Source organism: Siniperca chuatsi, linkage group LG10 (genome assembly GCF_020085105.1).
Source record: "Siniperca chuatsi isolate FFG_IHB_CAS linkage group LG10, ASM2008510v1, whole genome shotgun sequence".
Classification (NCBI taxonomy): domain Eukaryota; kingdom Metazoa; phylum Chordata; class Actinopteri; order Centrarchiformes; family Sinipercidae; genus Siniperca; species Siniperca chuatsi.
Genome location: NC_058051.1, coordinates 27,370,405 through 27,385,783, shown reverse-complemented (window position 1 = coordinate 27,385,783; position 15,379 = coordinate 27,370,405). Strand labels below are relative to the sequence as shown.

Below are 15,379 nucleotides of genomic sequence, written 5' to 3'. Positions count from 1 at the left end.
TGATATCATGCATTTATACTTTGTGTTGTTACACTGCTGCTACATTCGAGCCATCTATGGACATACTGAGTGTCACCTTAAACCTTAAAATACCATTTTATTTTTGCATCTACCCGCCTTAGGAGATCACATGTATAATTCTTTTGTTTACTCCCACCTTGAGGAGATTCTAAGAAAAAAAAAAGTTGATCATGAAGCATTCTTTAAAGATACATCGCCTCAGTGATGTCAACCATTCAAGACATCATTGCACCACTGTAATTAACTGTCAAGATTTTATTTGCTGCTTTTCAGGAGACAGAATGAAGAACACCTCCTGTCCGCATGTCAGCTTCGACTTTGAACACAGATTCCTGCCTCCTGTTTACATCTTAGTATTCATCATTGGACTGGTAGCTAATGGATGGGGACTGAAGTCTCTGCTGCACAACTGGAAGAAGCTGAAGATCATCAATGTTTTTGTTCTCAACCTTGGACTTGCAGATATTTTGTATCTGCTCACACTCCCATTTTTGGTGGTCTACTACTTTATGGGGAGTAAATGGATCTTTGGAGATGCATTCTGCAAGATAACAAGATTCTGCTTCAACCTGAATTTATATGGCAGCATTGGGTTCCTTACTTGTATAAGTGTGTACAGATACCTGAGCATTGTCCATCCAATGAGAGTGATGGGAAGAATAACTCTGACTCCCTCTGTGGCTATCTCAATCACAGTTTGGTTGTTGGTGAGCGTTCAAAGTCTTCCAGACATGTTCTACACCAAAACATTTGGAAACATCACTGTAGGATGTTACGATACCACCAGTAAGATCTATGTTGAGGATTACCTGAAATACAGCTTCGGAAGGACACTCACTGGGTTTTGTATCCCGTTCCTCATCACACTGGGCTGCTATGGACATATTGCTGCAGTTTTATGGACAATGAAGAGAACTGAAAAGGTACAGAAACAGAGAAGCTTGAAGTTGTTGTTCATCTTGATTCTTCTCTTCTCTGTTTGTTACATCCCCCATCATGTATTCAAGAACCTCAACCTCTTGTCAAGAGTTCTGTCCAAACAGAGGATTTGCCATGGATGGTTTAATGGAGTCTACATTGCTCATCAGATAAGTCGTGGCCTTGTGTGTCTGAACAGTGCTCTCAACCCTCTGGTTTATCTCCATGGAAATGAAGATATTCCTGCTCAGCTCAGACGACTACTCCAGCAAGCTCGTCACATGTTCAGCCATTTGTTTCTGTCAAACTCCGGGCGTGTGCCTGTGGCACAAACCACAGATGAAGTTTAACGAGAGTTAAGATTTTAACATTGACTTTGTTGGGACCACTGGCACTTTACAGATGAATATGTTCATTTTGTGTTATTTCACCTGAACTTTCATCATGACGGTCGCCTCCTGTAACGTCACCAGTCACTTCGTGTGACTGTGACCTGATACCCTGATACCGCATTGACCTGCTGCAACAAAACTGCATTGTTCGATCTCTTTCTCCTCTCTCTTACGCCCAGACACCGCATGTGGAAACCGCATAGCAAAGACCTTTTGACTGCATCGGAACCACAATTCTTCCCCGCCTGGCTGATCCACAACCGACGGAATCGCCAGCTAACAAAGCAGAACCAAACAACCCTTCTCCCTCCATGGACTGGTAACGTTAACATTAGCTTAACTGCGCATACCATAGCATAGCAGTATACACGGATAAGCACAGGACTACATTAACTTTTGTCAATGCACATGTATTGATTTGGCTTTTCTGAGGTTTATTGTTGTGATGTATTTTCATCATTAGGTTATTTGGTAGCCACATGCTATGTTGATGTTAGGTATGCCTCACACAGAAGCAAGGTCTTGCATGCAAACTAACTATCCTCTTTCCATTATCCTACACAGATCACATACATGCACCCAGGCATGCGCATCCTCACACACACACACACACACACACACACACACACACAGCTCCCATCTCACATACACACACACTCCTTGTGTTCTTTAGCTTAGTGCATTTAGTTAGTTAGTTACTAGTGGTGTAAATTGATTACAATGTGAATGAGATTGTCATTTTCTCAAGTATTGCATTCTTTGCTTGAATAATACTTTTTCTGTAAGGTGTTCCATTTTTGATCTTTGTGTTTGTCATGATGCTGTGACCACATGCTGACAAATGTTCCAAATCAAGGGGAAATTCAGATAAACCACAGCACTTGGTGTGTCACTGTTCTCTTTTAGAACAGGTTGGTGGGGAGATAAAGATTTTATGTGGTTGGGGGTGGGCAAGCCTAGTTCCATGAATGATCTCAATTGTTTCAGATCAGGAAGTTACCGTGGCTGACAAGGGAAAAGGCACTGCAACTTAACGCACTGCAATTTAAGAAAACAGTATGTTTGTTTTCTACATCCCAGAATTTAGGAAACAAGCTACAAATACAGAAATGAGCTGCAAAAACACACACCAGAACCAAATACACAAATGTTGTGTGTGTTGTGGGTTTCTGTATTTGCAGCTTGTTTTCTAAATGCTGGGATTTAGAAAACAAACATACCTTCCAGACCTAGACAGTGATAATCATGTATATTAAAGGAAGATTCCAGTTCATAACAACCTGGGTTTTATTTTCATAGTTTTGGCCATCATTTATAACACAATTGCTAAGATCTGGGAACTCCGTGACATCGCCACGACAGACTCGGTCAGGGCAAGAAACACAAGCATTGGGACGATCAGACAGGTTGTCAAAAGCCTGCAGTTTAGCCAGTTCAAACCACTTCATTTGGAGGTAAAAACAAAAGAGAGTGCACCCAAATATCAATAATTATCCCTCACTGAGTTTTTTCATTTGAACCAGGGAGTCAGCATGTAAATTGTGATGGATATTTACAACAGACTGTTTGGTAATAATCAGAGGTGGGTAGAGTAGCCAAAAACTGTACTCAAGTAAAAGTACTGTTACTTTGCAAAAAAGTACTCAGGTAGAGGTAAAAGTAGTCATTAAATAAAAAGAGAGAGAAAAAACACCAGCACACTACTATCTTTTCCCTCCAAGGCTTAGCCAGCCCATTGCATGCTCTCTATTGATTCAGAACAGGAAGTAGATAATGTCCTACAAATACACTGTAAACGGGATGTCTTTTATGTATACTAATAATACATATAGATATATACTGTATTTATACCGGTCGCTATCTGGCCACCACAGACCGCTGGGTTATTTCCAAGATCTTAATTTAGCTCTCATTGTTATTTGTCAGATTAATTTTTTGTACATTCATACATTTCCTTTTATAAACACTTGGTTTGTTATTTTATAGTTATCAGTTTCATTTGAACAGCTCACTGCGCAGTTACCTGTATTTCCCACAAGGTAGCAGACATCCTGTGCAGTTTGGTCAGTTGCCTGTGCACAGATCCATAGGAAACGTCTCAAATAAAGCCAGTTCACCACCTGCCGTAAAGCGCTTCACTAGCATGGCGTCCACGGAAGAGAAATACATGCAAAGAGTTTGAAGAACTAACAGAAGCTGTGGCAAAAAATTTGTAAAAGTTGTAAGAAAACTATCTGAATATCCTGCTTTTACTGCAGGTACTGCGGAAGGAGTTGTTCATTGATGAGGGAAACTTTTCTTTCTTGTATTTAACTTGACGTGTGCCTTGTACACTAGACCTTTGCACTACAGGTACTAGATTTACTCAAAAATGTCCTCACTTGGTGCTAATTATTTTAAAAGATGTGTTTAACTCATTGTCTATATCAATCATCTTGTACTGTTTATGCTTTATGTATGTAGATATATATATATGAACTGATATTTTCGTACATTTCTTTATAGTTTTCACGTTTTTTGCTACGGTGGCTGAGAAAAACAACTCAGTGAAGCATCAGTTTGAGACTGCCTGTGTTTGCTTATCCAAGCCAAGGGCTGTTACAAATACCTTTGTGAAATACCTTTTCCTGAACCGCATCGCTACGGTAACACCGCTTGAGAAAACGTAAAAACCAACGAGCTTACTGTTCTGTACTTCCCAATGTCTCTTAGAATTTGAGCAAATAGTGAAAGGTATGAACTATGGCAAAACATCAGGAGGGGATAGTAAACACTCTAGAGTTTTTGTCTTTCTGGCTCCACTTGGGGCCTCTGTTGCTAGGCTTATTAATTGCTGCCATTTTAAAAGTGCATTTCAGATATAGCTATTATATCCCTCTGACATAAAAAATGCTGCATCTGTTTCTAGTTTCCGCCCTCCCTATATTTTTAATTCTGAAATAAAACTGTTCCTGTTAGATATTAGCTCATAGACTACAAAATGTTTATATATATATATAAATAAATATAAATATATAAATTATATATATATATATATATATATATATATATATATATATAATTCTACACCAAGACATGACTAACCTTTCTTTAAAAAAGGTTAGTCATGTGCATGCACGCCCGCTGCTGTCAGTGGATGTAAAGAAAGCTTTAGACCACCTTGAATGACATTATCTATGGCAGGCTCTTCTTAAATTTGGCTTTGGAGAACAATTTAATTTCTTATTATGATTAATGTGTGTGTGTGTGTGTGTGTGTGTTTTTCGTCGCTTCTATCTGCCAGCGCAGGCTGATGAACCACACTGCGAAACTAGAGGCCAGAGTTTGGCCTCTAAAAAATTCCACTCAAAAAAGGAGCTTCATACTTGTCTTCTTCTTTTTGTTTAGTATGAGTAATGTTAACACTTGGCTCACTGCAGCTGTGTGAGTCATTGTATCACACAGGTTTATTTATCTGCTAGTTCTTTATTTATTGATGATGACACAGTTGTCTTTCATTTCTGCAAACTATCGAAGCCTATTCACAATGCCTCTTAGTCTGTAGACACCAAGAGTTGTAATGAACAGTTTACAGTATTATTCAGGACCTCTGCCAAATGATTCTCCTAAATGCAAATCCTAGACCAGGCTGGACTAGTCAAGGCATCTGACACACTGTGTTTAATCATTAAATCCTGTAGCTGCAACACGTTGCCATTAGCCATGCTTAATTACTGCAATGTTGGCTGAACTGAACGGTTTATTTTGCCCATCTGGTAATCAACCGTGGAAGAGGACATTTTTAGACCAAACCAGAGCTAGACGGAGAGCGAATGTTACACTTATTTTGCCGGGTGCATGCCGCATACTGAGTGAAGTATAGTTGTGTGAAGGTGTTTGTTTAATCTGTTCATTGATCCAGTTTCCCTGTGCCAAATTCCCCTAATTGTCTACTCATTTCTCTCACTTGCATCATCATTTCATTTTCACATTCTTGCTCACAAAACCCCATATGATGACCTTTCTGCTTACACCACCCTCACAAACACACACACACAAAAAGAAGAACTATGTTGCACTGCCACACATATCTCTTTCACTTTAGTGCTCATAACATGATAAACCTTTTGATAGAGGTTAGCTAAAATCTTGAATTGACCTTGACTGAGACCACCCTCTGGCCAATTTTCACATTAACTTCACCGCGTCTGCTAAGCATCAAAAATAAACTTGGGATCTATAATTTTATCTAACAGTGTTTTTTCTTTAGAATGAGCATTACAGCCTCACAGAGCCGCTAGCCTTGTTTTGCAGTTTGCTTATTTAGACCTGAGACTTAATTCAGACTTGCCCCAAACAACTTAAAAACAGCTCTGCACAATATTGTTTAAAAGTCTGTACAAGTCTTCAGCTTACCAACTCTCCTGCACAGTTATTTTTTTATTCTTATGTATATATTCTGTAAATGTTTCTCAAAAAATATTGTCTCTCTTTTAATAATCGGCTTTCTAATATTAAATGTCTATTGTAATTTTGTTTTTGTGAAATTGTGTTTTGGGTCACAGAATCTGATGCGTCACAGATTTTTGAAACGACACATTAAGCTGAATCATCTGACCAGTCTGGGAAATATGTGCGAGTGAATGATGATCACAAGAAATCATTAAAGGTGTAAGACCACGAGCCAACTGCCGCAAAGTTCCTCCACCCAAATCAAACTCACAGCATTTTGTAAAGAAAAACAATTGGAAGAAATAAACACGAATTAGTTCATTTTTTGGTTTAGTTCAAAATTCAAAATTGTGAATGAATGTGACCTAGTTCGTTTAAATCTGTGTGAAGTGAACTTTGAGCTAGCTCTTGTGAAGCGTGAACTTGCACAACACTGGCGCTTTTCAAATGATAGAATAATGAGCAGTGGTTGTGCACAAGCAAGCAAATGGAAAAGCTTCCATGCACGTAACGTGCGAAGATGTTGCACGTAATAGGGGAGTACCATATCATATCATTTAGTATGATAAAAACAAAATCATATCGTGATAATGGCAACATTCCAGAAAGAGAGTTGATTCCAGAAATGGGAGCTACTTCAGTAGTGGAAGTGGTTTGGTTACAAAAGATCAAGCAGTGTTTCCCACACATAGACTTTGCTTGGTCTGGCCACTCAGGTATATTAACGCCGCCATCTGCGATCGTACCACGTTGGTTTCGATCGTTTCGATAGACTATGCCATTAACAACAAGCCTCCTCCACACTCAGCACACAAAGCTACTATGAAAACGGACATGAGGGTGAAAAAGTACAAAACGCGAGTTGTGTTTTTTGCGCGACTTTATAAAACATACTGCTTACGAAGAAAGTCAACACATACAGGGAGAAAAAGAAACAGAAAGAAGCGGGGCGGGGGAGAGAGAACTGGAGGGAAAAGCAAGGTGTGCAGATTAAAATAGTAAGGAGGATTAAGTAGAATTAAAATGGTGAAATAAGAAATAATTTACTAGAAATAGGGTAATGTATTCCTTTAAATATTATATATAATATTTTCAATAGACACATATATATTCCTATTCATATTTTTGTCATATCGTTAAGAATGTTGTTATCGCAGAAATACCCTGAAGTATTGTGATGATATTTTAGGGCCATATCGCCCACCCTACCACATACATTTATCTTTGATCTCAAATTCATAGTTGAGACAGCAGGGCGTCAAACAGGAAGTCTTCTTTGAACAAATAGTAGCTCATTTCTTTCACCTCTTATAAGCCAGATCATCCACACAGGACAAGGTTTGTACCAACTTCACTTCAGACAAGAGAATGAATCGAACCTCTTGTCCTCATGTCAGCTTAGACTTTGGACACAGATTCCTGCCTCCTGTTTACATCTTAGTATTCATCATTGGACTGGTAGCTAATGGATGGGGACTGAAGTCTCTGCTGCACAACTGGAAGAAACTGGGTAACGTCAATGTTTTTGTTCTCAACCTTGGACTTGCAGATATTTTGTATCTGATCACACTCCCATTTTTGGTGGTCTACTACTTTATGGGGAGTAAATGGATCTTTGGAGATGCATTCTGCAAGATAACAAGATTCTGCTTCAACATGAATTTATATGGCAGCATTGGGTTCCTTACTTGTATAAGTGTGTACAGATACCTGAGCATTGTCCATCCAATGAGAGTGATGGGAAGAATAACTCGGACTCACTCTGTGACTATCTCGATCACAGTTTGGCTGTTGGTGAGCGTTCAAAGTCTTCCAGACATGTTCTACACCAAAACATTTGGAAACAGCAGTGTAGGATGTTACGATACCACCAGTAAGATCTATGTTGAGGATTACCTGAAATACAGCTTTGGAAGGACACTCACTGGGTTTTGTATCCCGTTCCTCATCACACTGGGCTGTTATGGACATGTGATTGTCGTTCTCTGCCGCAAAAATACCATTGACAAGATACTGAAACAGAGAAGCTTGAAGTTGTTGTTCATCTTGATTCTTCTCTTCTCTGTTTGTTACATCCCCCATCATGTATTCAAGAACCTCAACCTCTTGTCAAGAGTTCTGTCCAAACAGAGGATTTGCCATGGATGGTTTAATGGAGTCTACATTGCTCATCAGATAAGTCGTGGCCTTGTGTGTCTGAACAGTGCTCTCAACCCTCTGGTTTACCTCCATGGAAATGAAGATATTCCTGCTCAGCTCAGACGACTACTCCAGCAAGCTCGTCAGATGTTCAGCCGTTTGCTTCTGTCAAACTCCGGGCGTGTGTCTGTGGCACAAACCGCAGATGAAGCTTAACAAGAGTTAAGATTTTAACATTAACTGTTTAAAGACAAATAGCTCAAACAGCAGCTCTTGCAACTTTTTCATGCAGCTGTTCATCACAACTAGTGGTGTACTGTAAATTGATTACAATGTTAATGTCATTTTCTCTTAAGTATTGCATTCTTTGCTTGAATAATACTTTTGCTGTACATTCTTGATCTTTGTGTTTGTCATGATACTGTTATCACATGCAGACAAATGTTCCAATTAAACAGGAAATTCAGATTAACCACCTTGGTGTTTCACTTCTTTATTTTCAGACCTGGTTTGTGGGGTGTTAATGACCACATTACTGAATGTTGTTGGGGGTGGGGAGGCCCAGTGCCATGCATGGTCTCTTGGTTTAAAGCAGGAACTTGTCAGAGAATTGTGTCTTATTAATATACTGTAAACAGGAATAACGTTGTATTCGCTTCACTGACTTTGACAAGCCTGCATCAACTGCAAATCACTAAGGAGATGCAACCTCTGATACAATTCTGCAGACATCCTTGAAAATCTCACACTTCAAATCCTTCACTAAATAACAGACTTTGAATGAAGCATAGCGTTAGTTCAGGCAGAGAATTGAAGTTGGGCTCGTAATGGCTGATTGGCATCACTTGTTTCATATATGCTTCAAGATCATTGACTCATTCACAACTGTGTGGCTAGTAACATCCAGTCATATTCATGCAGGTGTACAGCGAGGCCAATATAATCCAACACTTATCACTACAACCTCAGCATAAAGATTCTGTGAATTTTAAAAAACGGGTCAGTAATATATAGTTTTGTTTGTAAAATGTTTTCCGAAAACAGCTGGGCACTGTATTTTTTTAGCAAACGTTATTTAAGTGGAGTAAATGTGTATTTGTCTGGGACTAGTTTTAGCTGTGGATTAATACACATTTGGTGCTCTTGTGAGTATTTTAGGGAGCAGGGCAGTGTATGTTGGAATGACTCAAAATAAAGTACAGTGTATGTATTCATGGTAATGAAGGAACATGTCACCCAGTGCAACGGTGTGGCTCACTGATGTGTTTTGTTATAGTTTTTGGAAAACAATGGAGCTCTTTGGCACAGAGGAATAACATATGTCAGGCTATGATACACAGACGGCACTTGTTAGTAGGATCAGTTCATTGGTGGTTTTGGTCTTTTCATGGAATCTGTTGACAATAAGACAAAAATAGAAAATGACCAGACTTGATCTTTAATGGACAAGGTCAGCATTCAGAGACTCGACAGACTTGCATCTTGACTTGTTGGATTTGGTTTATTAAGACCTGAGACTTGACATGGCCCCAAAATCTGAAAAGCAGCTCTGTACAATACTGTTAGACATGAAAACTGAAACTCTGATGCTGACATGCACCCATTGGCTTCTCACCCAGTTTCTTTCTATCTGTTCACACAGAACAGGGGAAGAATGAGGTGTCATTTTACACCTTACCTTACATCTGATTACATACATCATCTATTGATATCATGCATTTATACTTTGTGTTGTTACACTGCTGCTACATTTGAGCCATCTATGGACATACTAAGTGTCACCTTAAACCTTAAAATACCATTTTATTTTTGCATCTACCCGCCTTAGGAGATCACATGTATAATTCTTTTGTTTACTCCCACCTTGAGGAGATTCTAAGAAAAAAAAAAGTTGATCATGAAGCATTCTTTAAAGATACATCGCCTCAGTGATGTCAACCATTCAAGACATCATTGCACCACTGTAATTAACTGTCAAGATTTTATTTGCTGCTTTTCAGGAGACAGAATGAAGAACACCTCCTGTCCGCATGTCAGCTTCGACTTTACACACAGATTCCTGCCTCCTGTTTACATCTTAGTATTCATCATTGGTCTAGTAGCTAATGGATGGGGACTGAAGTCTCTGCTGCACAACTGGAAGAAGCTGAAGATCATCAATGTGTTTGTTCTCAACCTTCTAATAATACTATATATAATCATTTTAATATCGTCCCTCATAGGCTTCCATATGCTAATTTTTTAAATTTTGCAAAGTCAATAAGCTTGAAATCCATGCTGTTAGTCAGATTTTTGTTAATTGACCATAATTGACTGTTTACAATAATAAAGTAATAATATATTTAGAAGAATTAGGTATGCATGTGAGTATAATTTTGGTTTGTGTATTTGTGATTTTACATGTAACATGTTTTTTCGATCAATTAAAGAATAATTTCACTAAATCTTTAAGTCTGAAGATGTTATGAATGTTCAGAAAAGTTTAGTGGGTGTTTTCTCTCTGAAGTAGGAACTCAACCACCAGAGGGAGACTCTTACCGTCCCGTGTGTGTACTCCTGTATCACTCAAACTGTTTACACATTTGTATGTCATGAACAATTTCACAAACCTGTATTTTCTGAGCTAAAACTGTTAAGGAGCTATATGTGGGAATTCTGACTGAAACATTCAGTCAAATCAATTTCAATTAAATTGGGCTTTATTGGCATGGGAAACAGATGTTAACATTGCCAAAGCAAGTGTAAAATAAAAACATACATGAACAGAAGAATTATGATATTAAAATATAAACAGATAATTAAGACAGGATAATAATAAATTGTAGACTTGCAGTTAAAATACAAAAAGTTAAAACTGTTTTTATGTGTATGTATGTGTGTGTAGGTCATTCACTGTGCCTCAGGTTGTGGCATGTCGATATATATTGGGCAGCAAGATCTGCCCTGTCTCCTTCTAGGTGTCACAGTCTGTCATGTTCTCTCCACCACATCACAGCCACATCTCACCTCCTCACCTGAGTATTAATTCCCAGCACCTGTCACCCATCGCACACCTGCACATAATCAGCCACTCTACTCCCTATATAACCCAGCTCCTCACCTCAGTCAGTGTCCGGTCTCGTTCATAGGAAGGACAGAGTTACGCTACCTACCTTTGAATACCCCACGGACTCCCCCACGACGTCACGTTTGGATAGCTACCACTTGGAACCCTGAACCCCGGCTCCTGTCTGTCTCCAGTCCCCTGAGTGTGTCGCTCCGACTCCTGGCTCCCGTCTGTCTCCAGTCTCCTGAGCTCCTGTGTATCTCCAGTCCTCTGTGTGTGTCGCCCCAGTGCCCACACTATTCCGCCAGTAGTAAGATCAAGGACAGTATCATATCACTCCGTATTACTTCTGTGTTGCAATAAACTCTCTCAGTCTCCTTACCATTGCCTCCGGTGGTTCTGTCCGTAACACTAGGAGTATTTTTAATTTTGAGAGCTCATTTATCGCTTTAAATCTGAGATTACAGAGTTGAACTTGTTAAAGTAAACGTTCCTTTTTTCATTGAATGTTGTACATCGTAGGAGGAGTAGTGCATCAATCCTAGACTGTTGTTTTGTTTTAGCACTAACATATAGAACTGTTTGTTTACACCTTATTAGATCATGTGGACTTCCACTGTCTGTTCACTCCCATATTAAGATTATAAAACAATATGCTCAACAGAAAGTCTGTGTTGAGAAATCACAAGTTTCTCTAACCAAGAGACTTTATCCACCGTGATGTGTCGTAAAGATTTTTATATAGTGCTTTTCAAATGATACAGTAATGAGCTGCGGTTGTGAGCTTTCATGCACGTGCAGAAATGTTGCACATAGATCTTTGATCTCAAATTTATAGTTGAGACAGCAGGAAGTCAATAGTAGGTCATTTCTTTCACTTCTCATAAGCCAGATCATCCACACAGGAAGTATGTCTGTTTGTAACAACTTCACTTCAGACAAGAGAATGAATCGAACCTCTTGTCCTCGTGTCAGCTTTAACTTTGAACACAGATTCCTGCCTCCTGTTTACATCTTAGTATTCATCATTGGACTGGTAGCTAATGGATGGGGACTGAAGTCTCTGCTGCACAACTGGAAGAAACTGGGTAATGTCAATGTTTTTGTTCTCAACCTTGGACTTGCAGATATTTTGTATCTGATCACACTCCCATTTTTGGTGGTGTACTACTTTATGGGGAGTAAATGGATCTTTGGAGATGAATTCTGCAAGATAACAAGATTCTGCTTCAACCTGAATTTATATGGCAGCATTGGGTTCCTTACTTGTATAAGTGTGTACAGATACCTGAGCATTGTCCATCCAATGAGAGTGATGGGAAGAATAACTCTGACTCACTCTGTGGCTATCTCGATCACAGTTTGGCTGTTGGTGAGCGTTCAAAGTCTTCCAGACATGTTCTACACCAAAACATTTGGAAACAGCAGTGGGAAATGTTACGATACTACCAGTAAGATCCATGTTGAGGATTACCTGAAATACAGCTTCGGATGGACAATCACTGGGTTTTGTATCCCGTTCCTCATCACACTGTGCTGCTATGGACATGTGATTGTCGTTCTCTGCCGCAAAAATACCATTGACAAGATACTGAAACAGAGAAGCTTTAAGTTGTTGTTCATCTTGATTCTTCTCTTCTCTGTTTGTTACATCCCCCATCATGTATTCAAGAACCTCAACCTCTTGTCAAGAGTTCTGTCCAAACAGAGGATTTGCCATGGATGGTTTAATGGAGTCTACATTGCTCATCAGATAAGTCGTGGCCTTGTGTGTCTGAACAGTGCTCTCAACCCTCTGGTTTACCTCCATGGAAATGAAGATATTCCTGCTCAGCTCAGACGACTACTCCAGCAAGCTCGTCAGATGTTCAGCCGTTTGTTTCTGTCAAACTCTGGGCGTGTGCCTGTGGCACAAACCGCAGATGAAGTTTAACAAGAGTTAAGATTTTAACATTAACTGTTTAAAGACAAATAGCTCAAACAGCAGCTCTTGCAACTTTTTCATGTAGCTGTCCATAACAACTAGTGGTGTTAATTGATTACAATGTGAATGTCATTTTCTCATAAGTATTGCATTCTTTGCTTGAATAATACTTTTTCTGTAAGGTGTTCCATTTTTGAGCTTTGTTTTTGTCATGATGCTGTGACCACATGCTGACAAATGTTCCAAATCAAGGGGAAATTCAGATAAACCACAACACTTGGTGTGTCACTGTTCTCTTTTAGAACAGGTTGGTGGGGAGATAAAGATTTTATGTGGTTGGGGGTGGGCAGGCCTAGTGCCATGCATGATCTCAAATACGGTTATGCACTGCAATTTAAGAACCACACATTTGTTTTCTACCTCCCAGCATTTAGAAAAACAAGCTGCAAATACAGAAACGAGCTGCAAAAACCCACACAGCGTTTGTGTATTTGGTTGTGTTGTCTGTTTTTACAGCGCGTTGCTGTATTTGCAGCTTGTTTTCTAAATGCTCCGCATGTGTTGTCAAATTAATGAAGATGCTTTAAAAATTTGCTTGTGTTTTGTCTATTTGCATGCGTTTTCTTAATTTGCAGTGCATTGCCCATGTCAGCCACCGTAGGAAGTAGATAGTACAAATACACTGTAAACAGTATGTATTTTATGTATATTTATGATACAGTGCACATTCTCAATTATACCTCACGATTTTCTCAACTCACAGAATCTATTAAATTACCTGCATTTTGAGTGATTCCAGTACAGTAAAAGCAGAGAGAGTACAGAAGTTCTTCTAGACCTAGACGGTGATAATCATGTCATGGTATATTACAGGATAATTCTGGTTCATAACAACTTTTTGTGGTGCTAGTTTTGGCCATCATTCATAACACAATTGCTGAGATCTGGGAACTCCGTGACATCGCCACAACAGACTCGGTCAGGGCAAGAAACACAAGCATTGGGACGATCAGACAGGTTGTCAAAAGCCTGCAGTTTAGCCAGTTCAAACCACTTCATTTGGAGGTAAAAACAAAAGAGAGAGCACCCAAAATATCAGTAATTATTCCTCACTGAGATCGTACAGATCGACATAGATTTGATTGTGTCTAGGCTGAAGTTACTCGTTGAAAATCATTTGAAGCATTGGAAGGAGCTTTTTCCAGACCATAATGTTACACCTAAACAGCATTATATGGTACATTTTCCATCACAGATAAAATAATTGGGTCCATTGGTTAAACATATGTGCATCTTATCTGTCCAATAGGAAATTCTGTGTTAGCATTAATAACTTCAAGTCATCCTTTTCCCATATCAAGTATGGTGTGCCTCAAGGTTCAATTCTGGGACCAATATTGTTCTCCTTATACATGCTTCCCTTGGGTGATGTAATCCGCAGACATGGTATTTCTTTTCATTGTTATGCGGATGACACACAGTTGTACCTCCCTGTCAAGCCCACTGACCTTAGTATGGTGAGTTCTCTGCAGGACTGCCTGTCTGACATAAAAAATTGGATGTCGATAAATTTTCTTCAGCTCAACTCAAATAAAACTGAAATCCTTGTTATTGGGCCCCAACACATCACTAAACAAATACTGCCATCCACTGGTAACCTGTCACAACATATCAAGCCTGTTGCAAGAAATCTTGGTGTCCTGTTTGATAGCAATTTATGTTTTGAGCAACATATTACTAAGCTTGTCCAATCATGTTTCTATCACCTCAGAAACATTGCAAAAATACGATCTATTTTAAATCTTAGTGATGCAGAAACTGTTGTGCATGCTTTTATCTCCTCACGCCTTGATTATTGTAACAGCCTGTTCACTTGTCTTAATCAAAAAGCTCAGACACGACTGCAGACTGTACAAAACTCAGCTGCTAGGCTGTTAACCAGGACCAAGAAGTATGACCACATAACACCTGTTTTAGCCTCCAACAGGGACCCTGTTGGTTTTAGGATTGATTTTAAGATCTTGTTGATTACTTTTAAGGCTCTTCATGGCCTGGCCCCAGATTATATTTTAGACCTTGTAATCCCTTATGAACCTTCACGTAGTTTGAGATCTTCGGGCAGGGGTCTCCTGTCTGTTCCTGAGTCCAGGATGAAAACTAAGGGGGACAGAGCTTTTGCTATCAGGGCCCCGAGGCTCTGGAACAACTTGCCCGAAGAAATTAGGTTGTCTGAGTCAGTGTCTTCGTTTAAATCTCGTCTCAAAACACATTTTTATCTGAAAGCATATCCTGATTTTACGTGAACTGGCTGTTTATTTTACTGTTTATTTTATTGCTTTTCTGTATTTCATGTGTTTTATTTCTTTATATTTCGTCATTCACTGTGTTATTTTATTTTTCTTGTTGTGAAGCACTTTGTACTTTGTTTTGATAAGTGCTCTATAAATAAAGTTTTATTATTATAATTATTATTATTATTATTATTATGTGGTTCGAGTCTAGGCATTG

General features: G+C 39.1%; 2 protein-coding genes across 2 annotated transcripts; both read left to right on the top strand.

Annotated features, from left to right (window-relative positions):
* The first annotated feature begins 287 nt into the window (after window positions 1-287).
* LOC122882536 (P2Y purinoceptor 1-like) lies at window positions 288-8,351 on the top strand. The gene is made up of 2 exons (XM_044210026.1): window positions 288-903; window positions 7,732-8,351. The coding sequence occupies exons 1-2, from the start codon at window positions 303-305 to the stop codon at window positions 8,115-8,117; spliced, it is 987 nt and encodes a 328-aa protein (XP_044065961.1). The 5' UTR covers window positions 288-302; the 3' UTR covers window positions 8,118-8,351.
* Window positions 8,352-11,812: 3,461 nt separating this feature from the next.
* LOC122882545 (P2Y purinoceptor 1-like) lies at window positions 11,813-13,710 on the top strand. Its single transcript, XM_044210038.1, has 2 exons — window positions 11,813-12,035; window positions 12,309-13,710. The coding sequence occupies exons 1-2, from the start codon at window positions 11,858-11,860 to the stop codon at window positions 12,878-12,880; spliced, it is 750 nt and encodes a 249-aa protein (XP_044065973.1). The 5' UTR covers window positions 11,813-11,857; the 3' UTR covers window positions 12,881-13,710.
* The last annotated feature ends 1,669 nt before the right edge of the window (window positions 13,711-15,379 follow it).